A 14,682-nucleotide genomic window follows, 5' to 3' on the forward strand; every position below is an offset into this window, starting at 1 on the left:
AACAGAATTCCTCACTGTCCCACAGAATATATAGCACCGTAGCACCCCATGAACTACAGAAAGCGCTTCCTGTTCAGTGTGGTAAGATGAGGGAAGTTTGGCTGATGAAGTGTTTTCCCTGGCAGCATGTCCTTAAACACTTTACACTGGAAAAATACAACCTTCAATACCGTATTGATTTTCTCGCTACATTCACTGCATCTTCCTAGATATGCTTGGAAAAAAAATCAATCAAAATAATCCTCAGCTATGACATGATATCCCCATCCCCACTCCAAATAAAAGGCACCCTTTCTGCTCAGCTGACTTCACAAAAGCACCACTAAGGCGAGTATCTTGTAAGAAGGTCAGACTGACTGGGTTGATGCACCAAGCTGTGAAACAGCAAGCCTGGAGGCAGAAAGTACCACTTGCACGCACCACTCTCAGAGGTGGGCTAATAAATGGGGTCAAATAGAATGAAATACCACCCCACCCCCCAGACTTAATGGCTGCAGATTCACTGTGGTGGGGAAAAGCCAGCAGGAAATAGGAGTCAGACAACAGAAAAGGCTGGGGGAAGTTGAAAAGGCAGTCCATAAGCAGTTCTGCCTCCCTAGAGCTTTCATGCCAGATTTTGCTATAAAAAATACCTGGTATCTAGAATACACTGATCGAAATAAAGAGAAATGCGAATTAGGCTTCGTAATGAATAACTTGATGGAAAACTGGATTTCCAAAAGTATTCAGCATCTACTTGCTCCCACCAACTTCAACATAGGCACTATCTTCCTGAAGATTATATTAGACAGGTGATAAACTAACTTCAAAATCTTTAAGAACAGCAAACAAAGCAAACAAACAAACAAACAAACAAACAAACAAACAAACAAAAACCCCAACAAAACTTCCAGGCCACAGCACAATCATAAAGAACATTATAGATCTGCACAAACTGTAGTTGAATTGTCTGACACTGATCTGAAAACCAGTGCAGTCTACATGGTGCAAGAACTTCCAGGTGGTGGGATCTCTGTGAAGGAAGAACAGCCAAATTCTTTGGTAGCTGCTGGCTTCAGGCAGCCCTTACAAATGGCCCAGGCATGGGAAACAACCCTTGAAATTCTGATGTGTGAATCAGGTAACAATAAAAATTGTTATTTCCTCAGACTGGGTAAATAACTTCCCAGATACAGCTGATAACTTGTTTTCACAGCTTTTTCATTACTTGTTTAGTGCTTTGCTGCTTCTATGAACACTAGAAGTAGCAAGATAATTTTTTTTTTTTACATCATGTGACCTTTATTTAAGACAAAGGTAATAGAACTGGGGCTTTCATGTCATTTCTAAACTGGGAGAAAATAATGTCACCATTTTAATGATGATCATATTACTAAGTTTTTTTAAAACAAAGTGTAAAAAGAGGGGGAAAACAAATGATACTGTATTGCTAGCACAGGACAGAAACTTTTCTTGATGCACAGTTTTTCTCATCATTGTTTTTCAATTTCACACAGGGAGAACTTAATGCTGCTATGAATTTTGCCATACCTCTTCCCACATCCATGAAAACTGAGTTACAATTCCAGCAGCACTAGAACAGATCAGGGTTAGTTTCAGGCTCACCTTTCCCATTTCACATCAACCATACCTCACAGCATCTAAACTCTGCAGGCACATCTGGCTGATCCCCTTTCTCTCCCTTCCAGGAGAGCAATATCAATGGAGATTGGGTGAACTGAATCATTGAGAAAGCAGGGGAATAGCAGGTTAATGTTTAAATATGGGTAACATTCTTGCCTCTTCAGCACACTGTATTTCCTTTTTTACAGATAATTTAAAGGATTCAAAAGAGAGAGAGAGAGCAATTCCAAGTGACCAAGAGCCTGGGAGGAAGAAAGTGACTGTCACCTTGTTATAGTTTCCTCAGGAGGAATGCCAGAAGAAATCTCCTTGCATCTCATTTACAGAAAATCACCGCCTTTACTCCATCCTCGTTAGGTATCCAGCAAACACTAACAGAAAAGCCTTATTTAAACAAAAACACTCTTCTGTTAATGTTTGCTGGGTAACTTCTAACTTGAACCTTGAATTTAATTTTTTCCTGGGTGATTCACAGGTTTCAATAATACTGATATTCCCCCCCACCCCCAACAGGTCCTTACTACTTAAAGAAATAATAATAATTCACACTGAGAAGCAACTGTAGGGAGATGGGAATTTATACATTTTTGCTAAAATTATTTTTCTATTTCTGCTGGCCTTTGCTGCTGTTGTTCTTACTCATCACAGAAGCACTGGTGACTTTAATAGAATTCTGACTCATCTCTTGCTTTATGAACAGATGATATCTTCCACACATACATGCAACAGGTCTGGATACAAACAGCAGTGAGTAAAAAGGTTGAGATAGAAATGGATGATTATCTGAACCTCTGGGTCCTGGATAATGTAGAGCAAATGCAGAAAATGTGGAGCAAGCCACAACTGGAAAGGAAGATTAGACATTAAAAGGCAGGACAAAAAATCCCTCCCAAATCAGCATCAGCATAAAGCAAAGGAGAAAAATCGCAAATTAATTCTCATCTCTGCAGCAAAGTCTGTAACATAGTCTGACTGATGCTGATGCTTGTTTTTCTTGGTTTTCTTTTTTCTTTCCAAATCTCTCACCAATACTCACATATACACAATGGGCAGACAAGTGGGAGAAAACTCTGATTTAAGAATGCTTCTTCAAAACAACGTCCTTAATAACAAAATTAACTCAGGGTGTCAGGAGTTAAGCCATGGTTGTGCTTGGAACCAACTTGCTTTATACGGATGAAACTGCAGACTGTTCTAAAAAGTAAAATGGATGTCTTTTTGCTTTTGCCATTTAGGTAACAGGACATTCAGCCATACAGCTTCTTCAGAAAGGAAATGACCAAAAGGCCTCCCACCTCATGGGATCTTTGAGGATTATCTCCCTCCTCATAAGTCTTTGGCTGGCTTTCCTCCACATGGTTTCCATTCCTCCCTCCTTGATCAGCCCCACCAAACGGCCAGCTTCCGTTTGACTCAGAGTCCTTTTCTTTACTCTCATTTCAGACATTCTTAATTTTCTCCACTGTTTCTTGCTATCTCCAAAATGCTGAATGCTCTCTTTGTTTTTCTGTATTCATGTGTGCAAGATGAGACTGCAGAACAGCAAAGAGAAGTCTGGGCAGTCTCAGTTAGTGCTGTTTCTTGTTCCTTTGGGGCCTCTGGCCTCAACTCCAGCTGTTTTCAGTGCGGCAGTCAAGGCTGGAGGACCTAAAAGAGTCAGAGCGTCCTGAGAGAGATCAGTGAGAATAAACCAAACACCAGCCTCCCAGTCCTACCACTCCAGCAGAGGCAAAACCACAAGTCTTCCCTAGAAGTTAAGGTAAAGCCTCCTTTATTTTTCCTTCCTGACAGTGAATGAGTGAAAAGAGACACACAAGCTGGACTAGATAAAATGGCTGAAAGCCAGATCTTTCTGCTAAAAGCTGACTGACAGGCAGACTTGGCTAGAATTTGGCCAGTGGTCAAAAGCAACTCACAGCTGCCCTTTTCACTTCACCTGTACAGAAAGACAAGAAAGATCAATTGCACACTTTAATTGCTAGTGAACTCAATCAACAAGCTCTTTGTACTAATCCATCAGGGAAGACACAAATCCATGAAAATATTATAATAGCCAGCTTTTTCATTTTAGTAACTATGCAAATAAATGCACATTATCTGCAGCCATTGTATGTTCTGGCAAATTTCCATGCAGCACTCAGGGTCAAAGTCCACAGGCATCCAATCTGTATTTTGCACTATGTTGGGATATTAAACGGGTATCATCAAGGCGCACTGTCCAGAATAAAAAACAACATCATCTCCTGCAAAAACACATGTTATGTTGGATAGACAACAGCATCAGCTCAATGACAAAAATGTATCTGAAGTGGGATTTTTTTCTCTACCCGATTTTGTGCAAGATTCCTTTTCTTAAGGATGATGGAAGAAGGTAGCAGAGCAGTTACAGTGACTATTATTAATCAAGTAATGCCTGGCAGGAGACTGCAAGTCTAAAATATTAGTTATCGTGTGCAAAAAAATCCACAACCAAAACCCAAACGTGTTGAGGGAAGAACTTCTCACCCTTTTAATACTGAAAGATCTCATCCTGTTTGTATCCAATACAAAAAATAATGCATTTCGATATAACAGCCAGAGTTGCAGAAGATGGTAATTTGTGGACAGGATGTGGGAATGCAGCTTCCACCACCTCTGACACCCTAATACAAAGTCAAAACATAGCACCAACATATGAGAAAAAAGGATTAATTCTTCTCTTCAGAAGGAAATTACTAGCTACTATCTGGTATCTCACCAGTAAAATCACCTCTCTCCAGTCCTGAACTTTTACTGTTTCTACTTTCAGAGCACGAATGGTGAAACTTCCAGCAGCTGAAAATGCTGCACCAAGAAAGAGGCCATTAATGGGTGGAACACACACCCAGATGGTGGAATAAATGACATATCCCATAAAGAACTATTAGTTCTCTTATTTTCAGCAAAAGCAAAGAATTTGCAGGAAAACAGATCATCCTCCATCCTGTAGGGTTGGAGGCCAGGTGAGTGGAAACTTCTTGTATTGCAATTATTGCTTCAAGAGAACAAAAATTACAAGAAGCGGTGTTCTTTTCTCCAATGGTAAGTATTACAATAGATCAAAACTCCTGTGGACTAAAAAGCTCCAGGAAAACATCTGCGATAAAAAGGATAATAAAGGATAAAATGTATAACAATTATGAACAAGCAATACTAACAATAACCTAGTATAAGAAGCACTGAATATAAAAGGGAGGAAAAAAAGTATTATTTTTCTTTGTTACTAGAAAGAGATGTCTCTCACACTATGCAGCACTAATTAGAGAAACAATCTGAAGGAAATAAAGACCTTAGTGGGAAAGCTGTGCTCTTCCAAACCAAGGAATATGGAACTTTATGTTCACGAAACCAGTCTGGCTTCTTGCCTAGGTTCCCATTAAATATTGGTCAAATACCTCAGATAACAGTGAATTTGCAAGAGTGGTATTTAAAGGATGTGTTCATGCAGCAGGCTTGTATCTCTTATACTTTTTTGAAAATTTTGGTGTGAGGGCTAAGGCCACCAATGTCACACTTACTCCATGTAATTTTTAGTTTCGCCCTAAGGATCATCAGACAAAAATGCAGTCAGATAGACAGGTGAACACAGACCATAAATGGCTGAATAAAACAATACGGCTGGAACCATTTTATAAAGGCTTTCAACTGTATCAGCTAAAAGCTGTGGAATCCATTCAACTGTGAAAGGGGTCAAACCTGAAGTAATGCAACAGTATATGGGAAAATTATCGGGGGATCAAAGCACTGCTGAGTTTTCATCTTTGTTACTGAAAGGGTGAAACCTAGACACCATCATCTTACCCTCAAAAAATGAAACTTTTGCAGGATTAAGTCAGTTTGATCTGAAAAGTGATACCTCCACTAAGAGAAATGAAATTTCACAATTTAGAAATTAAAATGTTCTCTTCTCAAGTTGACTCAGAAAGAGGTACCATCAGTGGCATCTCATTAATGACCTTATTATATCTCCCCCTTTTGAAGCAGGTACCCAAACTCCAAATCAGCCTGAATGCTCTTACCCAGGCTGAGATGGTTTCAGCAGACCTGAGAAGAGTGACTTCACTGCGGGCTTGTGCTACGTCAGACACATAGCATGGCTCGTAATTTCCAGCGCTGTGGAAAAGCGGCATACAAAGAGGTGTGCCTAGCCAAGATGATTATCATTTTTCACCACAAGAATGACCATTTCAGCCCTAGTCCTTCAGAACACTTTCTACCTACACTGCCTGCTGGATGGCTCCATGGGAGGGAGCTCACATCTGAACTATTGTGCTTTCTGAATTCCAGTTGTTTCTCAGAAACAAGCCAATGCCAAGCACTTTAGAAATTATTAATTCCAGCAATTCTTGCTCCCTCGTGGTGAATCAAGGATATTCTTGGAGTCCTTCCAGCCTGCTATCTTTTTTTGGTTTATCAATCAGACATGGAAATAGATATACTTCAGTTCTTTGTAAATCTAAAAGCAAGGATCACTAAACATTTTTATAAGATGCTTACATCAATACCAATACTGCATAGGAATGCCTTGACCAGTCACTTCTGTTCTTCTATCAGTAATCAAATGCCCTATGACAGAGAGGCGTCTTTATGAGCAAGTAAAAAGCCATTAAGATCTAAGACCATAGTCATTATATGTCTTCCCAGCTTCTTATCTGGTTAGTGCCAAGAAAAGAAATTGTGCTGGAACACAGGATGACCATTAACCCTCCTTGGCAAGTACAGGGGACATACAACCTATACACCTTATGCAGATCAAAGGGTTAAATAATTTCTGTATGTCCAAAGTTAGGACAGTAAAATGCTTTAATTTCTCATGGGTGGATGATAAAGTTCTGAGGAAACAGCTGCTGTAATGGGGATACATAGCACAAACAATAGTTGCAGCAGTCAGTTTGAGGCACTGTGTGTTTTCAACTTCTTTTTTTTCCAGGGAAGACTGGATAATTTTTGTCAAACTGTAAAGTTTTTTTAAGATCTCATGTGCAGTTATTCATCTTTTTTCTCATTCTCTGCTAAAACAGCCTTCCCTGGAGGTGCAGCACATGTTGCTGCAATAAGAGTGACAACGTTTAAGGAGCTGAATGCCAAACAGGAATCCTTGCTATTGAAATGTCACAGTCAGCTACTGTGATACAAATGTAGGTGATGCCAGTGGAAGAGAGTTGGCTCCTTACTCCTCACTTCACATACGTTACAAAGAGCAGCTACCCTGGCTTCACGGTGGAGGTAGTACAAGTGACTCTGTTGCTCTTCCCTAGAACTAGGAAAAAGGTGGAGCTACACAGAAGCTCGTAACACTTAGAGATAAGTTACATAACTAACAAAGAACACCAGTGTTTCCAAAACACCAGCAACAGTAGGAAAGTATAAGGGGTTTATAGAGCCAGGCATGAGGCTGTCTTTTGGAATATCCCGCTGTGCCATAGAAGCACTGCACAACACAGCACAGCAGGCAGACTGGGACCCTTGAGAGAGGCTCGGGAAACACTGCACCTTCTGGCATCACACTGCGCTTCATCCCAGCTTACCTAATTCTTACAGTTCCAAATCTTAAATTAACTGACAACATTTGTAAATCCAGGGGGAAATTACACAAAAATCTGCAAAGAGCTAATCCACCTTTGGTATCTTGCCTCACTCCACTGACAAAGTCAGAGGTGGGGCTGCTCAAGAAAATTAGATGTCACTAAGCAGACGACAACTGCTGGAAGTCAGTAATGGCACCATGATTCCCATTCTCACAACCAGTTTGTGACCAGCCTCACCGATTTCCAAAGTACCTCTTTCACCATCACCTGTTTTGAACAGGCAGAAATTTAAGACCCAGTGTGGTTTTACATAAAATTACTTTCTCGCTGAATAATAGCTGAAAACACATCTAATAATAATTTGTAATGTTGCATGGCTTTTTATTTGTGCAGAAGAGGGGCTGGGAGGGCAGAGAAAGTACTGCTTAGGCTACACAGTCTGCACGGATAGATTCTGACCACTTCACAAAGGTTCCACTGTGCTGGGGAGTTTGAATTGCTGTCTGTTTCTTGGTGGATACTCACTTCATCCCAAGCAGTCTGAAGGAAAATATCTTGGCTTACAAAACCTGGCCTGTTAATGTCCAGTCATCTGTACTGAAAACCACGGATAAAAGACCCTGTTCTTAGCATGGTAGCATTGTGTCACTACCTCAAGCATATTTTATCACCTGAGGCTTCATGTCTCTAGTATTCAATATATTCATAAGCGAATAAACAAAATCTCAATTATAATGTAGAAATAAGAGTCTAAAACAAAGCCATGCAAGTTATGAAAATCTGTACAATGCTTTGATTACATACTTCGGTTTTCAAAATCTTAAATTTGCATTATTTATTTATTTATTTAATACTCATTCTTTAAAAGAGAAAGGGAAAGGGCAGGAAGAAACAGCAATCTATGTCTACTATTTCAGAGACATGTGCCATAGGCCAGATTGCAGAAACACAAAGGGCTGGTCAAATGCAGGACTACTGCAACCCCACCATAATAAGTGACAGTATTTGACCAAAACCACAGTGCTGTAGAAACACTTTAATTAAATACCTATTACTGTGCAAATGAATGTAAACATAAAAAGATGCTGTGTTTCACATTCTGTATTGTACTAATAGCAATTAGATCTTGCATATGAAGTGGAAAAGAAAGGAAGGGAAGTAATGTACGTCTGCTTTATAACTTCATGTGTCTGCCTCCGAGACACACAGTGAACTACTTGACAGATAAACAATCATGCACTGCCCCTGAACAATATATAACCTGCATGCTGTGCAATGCAAATGTAGTCTAACCATTATAAACTGTGATGGTTAGTAGCCAGTCACTAGTCCTGTGAAAATAAATTGTTATGGATGGCTGCCTCTGCAGCATCCAGTGGAACTGCTTGACCAGGGAGATGGTGGAATGCAGAATGCTGTCAAGTTTTGTTCTTCAAGGCTTTATCAACACTGCTATCATTGTTACCCTCTGCAGTTGATGTGACAAACACTAAGCCAATAATCTGTTCATCAAATATCTCAGATCTCCCCAGTTGTCAGTCGGGTCTCCTTCTCCCATGGCCAGCAGTTTTGTTGGAAGTTTCTGCTTGAAAAGGTTCCAAAATTGGTATATGGCCATGTATGATACATAGTCCCACCAATGTTACCATTCATCAGAAAAGCTTCCACTGGCAGCAAAAAATTTCATGGCATTTGATTTGCTTTTGGGGTCAATTGTTGCACAAAAACTTACAAACAGAGCATACTTTACATCAGCTAACGTTATTGGAATATTGGCTTAGGGTAACTCTTGAATGGACAGTACAATTTGTTAAACAGGAGACTGGGTTGCTGTCTGGATGGTGGATTGAATCTCCACGTAAAGGTCCTTGCAGGGGCATCTTACTTGGATTGGATAAGCCTCCTTAAAACACAGTTCTGTCCAATTTTTATAATCCAGCTGGCCTGTGGTCCTACATGACCACTGCAAGGTGTCAATAATTCACTATAGATTACCTTAACCTACATAGAAAACATTTCTTAACTATCTAAAGTATGTACAAAGACTGTCCTACATGATCCTTGCTTCTCACACAGGAACAGTTTCTGTGGATTGCCTTATCCTTGTACAATTGATTAGCTTTGCAGCATGAACCGTCTGGGAATCTCTGGGACAACCAGATTCTCCACCCAGGATGTTAATCATCACATTTAAGCATACAAATAGGTCTAGGCACAGCAGGGACTGAACTGACTGAAATTCCCACTGGGACAACTCATGTAACAGTCTGTCAAATACTTGTTGTGCAGATGGCCAGCAGTTCAGTCAATCACCTAGTTTCAACCTGGCCTGCTGGCTCAAACTAGCCCTTTATCTCATCTATGCAGACGGCTATGCAGACGACTGGACTACTCTGGGAATTAGTAACTTAAGTGCATCCAGAGTAGACACAGGCACAGCCCTAAGACCCACGTACATTACAATTGTCATTAAACTTTGTTTTTCTGCTTAAATCTCATAGCTCTTGCCCATCTATCTGACCAAATGATGTCAGCATCTGACCCAGTGAACTGCCTTCACAGTTCAAATGGAAGTGGCTAAGGAGTGACTCATCTCGTGCTTAAGTCAATGCCTAAAGTTAGTTGATACCTATGCCACACGTTATCCCAGCTTGGTTTTGCTCTCTGGGTCACACCATTGCTTTTGAGTGAGTGTGCAGACTACATCAACATTTCTGTTATGAAATCACTTAAGGCAGCACTGGTAGTGAGATTTGCGGTCTGTTTCTCAGAACAGTAAAACCTGGAACACTGTCCATGTATGCAGCAGAGTATGGAGCTTTTCACATTTTACTTTCAGGTCAAATGCTTGTCTATTGCAAAAACCTATTCACCATCCCTGCTTTCAAGTTCACAGATCAATTGCAGCATGTTTGTGGGCTGAACTATCTAAAGGACATGGCTTTTTTTCTTTACCAGTGATGAAGAGACTGTGTTTATCTGGGCTATCAAGATTTATACACAGCAGAGCAGGCAACTGCTCGATTCTACCTTCTGCTTCCCTCAGTTCACCTGATGTTGTCAGCAGTCTGTCAGGCAACATCTGGGAAAACAAACTCATCTCATCTGTATTCCACACATTACACATACAGTACTGCTTTATCAGCTGCTCCTTCTGCTCTGGGCCAATGCAGATCACAATGGGTTTAATGCCTATACTTCCCTGTGAGTGTACTGACATGAGATTCCACGTTGAATAATGAACTGTAGAAGCTGAGTGCTCATGTTTGCACATTTTCAGTAGTTACAGAGTTCTTCATTTCAGACTGAACTGAAAAAAACACAATATCCTGCAGCTTGGTATTTGCAAGCCACAGCTGGGTCTTCTAGATCAATGTTTCACAGGTACGTTTTTTTCTTTTATTTAATGTTCAAATAAGACAGTTTCAGCTTCCAGTTATTCTATGGGATGCATTGCTGTAACAGGTACATGTACTGCCATTAGGAGCAAAGCTGAATAAAACAACTCGTGATCATATAAAAGTGAATCTACGCTGCCAAGTAACTTTCCAGTTTGTAGCCACAGCCATATGACGACATAAATTTGGAAGAGTGATGTGCGGGCCATACTGAGTAGAACAAGAATGAAGTCTGCAGCTATGGAATGGCTCAATGACTCGCACCATTATCAGCTGCCCACTCTTCAAGGATGCTCATTGATGATCACTAACTGCATGTAGCAAGTTTAGTTTATGGAAGAAAGTTGCACCGGCAATTCAGTTCACAATCTGAAGTTGAGGGAGAGCCTTTAAGCACAGATCTCCCTTGTGGTTATTGCCAAGGCAATGAGAAGACAGGTCAATTTATGTCATGGGAGGTTACAAGTGTCTAAGTAAACTGTTAAAGTCATCAAACTAGCTGTTCAAAAGAAATACATCCATCAAGCTCCTGCCTCAACCATGTCTGATCCTTTTCCTGGAAATTCTATTATCCTTCCCTAAGCTCCCCAGCCAAGTCTCCTCCTGTTCCCCCATCCCCTACTATGTGCCTCAAGTAAAGACAGACCTCTCCCTGGCCATCCCTTCCTATGCTCCATCCCTCTTCCAAGCAGGCCAGCATTAGTTTGACAGCACCTGTCTCTAGGGAGAGAATGAACGTAGGCTCTTTGTGGTGCAGGATGAACATGCACAGCTGTGTCACCCTGCAAAAAGAAAAATGTTTTCTCTAAATATTAAAAGGAACATCTGACATGCTTAATTCACAGCAGCAGACAGAGTTGGTTGGTTTGCTGGCCGTAGAAATGCTGGGATAATCACTGATATCTTGTCTTCCCTTTCTTGCAATGAAGTGTGTAGTTCTTTAAAACCTGAAAGATTTTAAAACCTCAAGTTCTTTAAAACCTAAAACCTAGAAAACATCTACTCCAGAGCCTTATTTTCTACACCTTCCTCCAAGACACTGGTTGCTCTAAGCTAAATGGCAAGTATTTTAAGAACTGCAGGGTACGTTAAGAAACATTGCCAAATATTTTAGTCTCCAAATTTTGTCTTTTACAGAATTAATACTCTAGTGAAAAAAAACAACTGTTGCCTGAATTCTAAATAGCTACTTGAAAACAACAAAGCATCCATAATATTTATGGAGGATCTAATGTTATATGCTCTCTTGCACTGTTTGAGCAGGAACAGGAGCAGAAAAGCGACTCTTCCCCGGACTTCAGGGCTTAAGCTAACATGCAGCTCCTGCTCCGTTGCAAGTAAGAGGCTGCAAGTTCATACATACCCAAAGGGAAAAAAACAAATATGAAATGAAACGTTTTCTGAGGCAGCTAAAATATATTCCAAACTAATGAAACACTGGTGAATGAAAGCTAAGCAGAAAATTCTCAAGCTATTGTTCAGTCTAAACCCTTTTAAATGTCAGCAATTGGTATTGATTACAGGGTTAAAAAAGAACTATGCAGGGTCATTAAAGCTGAAACACAGTACGTACTGGAACACTGGATTCATAGATCACTTTAGAGGAAGGTAGACTTTCTAGTAAACAATCCAGTATTGGCTCTATGTTTTCCTAATACTGGACAGCATAATATAACTCCCAAGAACACAGGTGAAATACATGAACCCAAAAGAATCATTAAAGCTGTTCTAGAGGCTATGCTGGAAACAAATGAGATGAGCTCCTACAGCTGTCTGTAAACAGCTCCTCCATCTTTGCGAAAACTTGCAGATTGATCTGGACGCGAGCCAGCATCACACCTGGCTTTTTAAAACTCTATTTATATTTACAACTCTTTGCTGTCCTTTGGCAGTGTCTGTCACGTTCACCTATGCTGAGTACTATTTCATACTGGTTTTTGGCTACTGAAATCAGGGAAATTGCTTGGTATGCAATATGATGAGCTCTAAGCAAGAGTGGCAGACCTGGAAAGATGTATTTCTGCATCAATACCTGCATCTAGTAAGAAAGTAGTCCGCAACCTAGAGCCCATGGATTACATGCAAGGCAGTCCAGTGTTGCTTTAGGCCACCAGCCATATAAAAATTCAAGTTGAGTGACGAAGGAGGGACAAACAAGACTTTGTTCTGTAGCCTCATATCTGCATGGTGTTTTGCCTATAAATCAGCAAGCTGGGGATCATGGAAGTAAGCTCTCTTGGTTATTATTTACTTAACTAGATTGGACCATACCCAAATGACCAGAAGGAAAACACTAAGATGTCTGTCTTCCCCAGCTGAGAGGCTAATTAAGCACTGTAAAACCCTACAATTTGCAGAAAAGCACATGTAACATAGACATGTACAAGATTTACAAGAACAAACCTCCTCCTTGCTATGAAGCTACAAGGAACAGAAGGGAGATATCTAGCTAATTAGGTTAATATCAGCTTATGGCTTTATATAGAAAGACCAATAAAACAATAAAAACGGCTAGAAACAAAATAGTTTTCTCAAGAAACATTTTTTCCCTTTTCCATCTTGTTCTACAACTTTTTGCACTCAAGATTCTGCAACATGATATGCTTTGAATTTACCCCTTAATTAGCACAGCAATTTGCAAAATTTTGTTTTTCCTTTTTTCAGGGTGCTGTTCAGAACAGTCTGATAAATCATACAAATTACTGCCACCAACTCCAAATGCTAAAATCTGCATACTTCGTTCTACCTCCACAGCTAAAAAACGTGCAGCTCAAACTTAATGCTGTGCTTCCATGATCTAATTTAAACTTTGTAACTATGAAAAGAGATAATCACTTTATGCTTTGAGTAAGTGATTTTTTTTTCCCCTTGGAACTTGCCTTTCTTTGTATTAATTCCTTCCAAAAGGGCATACAGATAAGAAAGGTAGCTATTTCAAGATATAATATTGGAACTTGTCAGAGTGTGTGTACTTATAGTATTATGCAGGGAAGTTGAGTGTTTCCAGTAACAGACTTGGCCTTATTGAACACGATACTTCAGATTCCACCATTGCTACTAGAAAGAAGTATCCTTAAAACATAATGTGATCAGATGCAATTGAACTGAGGCAGCCAGAATCCTCTTGATAGCAGGTAAAATTCTAAGCTGCTGAACAACATATTCTATTAGCAGAGAAACTGCACTGATTTTAGCTATTTAGTATCTTCTAGTTATGTGTAAATGGGGTTACCATCATGTGGGTCAGAATTAGTTTTGGCCAGGGAGAATATTTTAGCCAGCAGTTCTCTCACAAGTCACCAATCCGAAGAGATGGATAAAAAAAGGGATGACATGAAACCAGAAGTGTATGGGTAACATTTGTGTTTGTCTTTCTTTACCTTGAGCTCATCTGCATCATAGAAGTCTATTCGCACAGCAGGGACCATCCATGTCTGGAACAGAGTCGCCAGGATCTGTTTAGCAATTGCATCTGCGATGAGGTGGAAGTGGAGTGGGTTTCGCCTAATATGAGAAGGGAGAGAAATGCATTATTTCAAAGGTTTCTAATTGCTATTGTAAAAGGACATCAGAACTTACAAATCTTTATCTCTGCCTAAGGTCTTATGGTAAAGCGTACAGCATGTTCAGTGGAGTCCTGCTCTGTGGCCAAAATGCTGAGACACTTAAAATTTGAATAAACATGACCGTAACAGAAATGTTGGATCAGTTTCTGGGTGGTTGTAAATATAGTTCCTTTGACTTCAGTGGAATGTGATGATTTGTATCAGTTAAGGATCTGGTCCTTTCTCCCAGCTCCTTAAAAGAAGGCCAGGTTAATCCCCCTTTGGGGATCTGAGCTGTGAAAGTGGTTGCTTTCAGTTTCTAGGTCAACCTCATAATTTATCTTTCTAGTAAGAACAGTTGTCTGTAAAGAAGTAGGGGTGGAGTGGAAGGTCAAAAAATAATCACCTGAATGAGGTGAAATTCCAGGACCGCTGAGTTTATATGCATCTTTTCTACAAAGCAAACTTGGGGTATCTGCAGCTATTCCATGGCAACCCAAAACCCGTATGTTTCAGTGAGTACCTTCTAGCTACTGGCATAGTGAACAGGATGGAGATCTCTCCATGTGG

At 40.2% G+C, this 14,682-nt stretch overlaps 1 protein-coding gene across 5 annotated transcripts in view; it reads right to left on the reverse strand.

Annotated features, from left to right (window-relative positions):
• LARGE1 (LARGE xylosyl- and glucuronyltransferase 1) overlaps nt 1-14,682 on the reverse strand; it is a 287,229-nt gene that overhangs the window by 111,873 nt on the left and 160,674 nt on the right. For all 5 annotated transcript variants that reach the window (XR_013929088.1, XM_080393311.1, XM_080393308.1 and 2 more), the window contains one exon: nt 13,948-14,071. Coding sequence is in view for 4 of the 5 variants with exons in the window: in XM_080393311.1 (XP_080249437.1) it covers nt 13,948-14,071 (124 nt within the window). In the remaining variant the exon portion in view is untranslated. The remainder of the gene's footprint in view (nt 1-13,947; nt 14,072-14,682) is intronic.

This window comes from Falco punctatus (genome assembly GCF_963210335.1).
Source record: "Falco punctatus genome assembly, chromosome: 6".
Lineage (NCBI taxonomy): Eukaryota > Metazoa > Chordata > Aves > Falconiformes > Falconidae > Falco > Falco punctatus.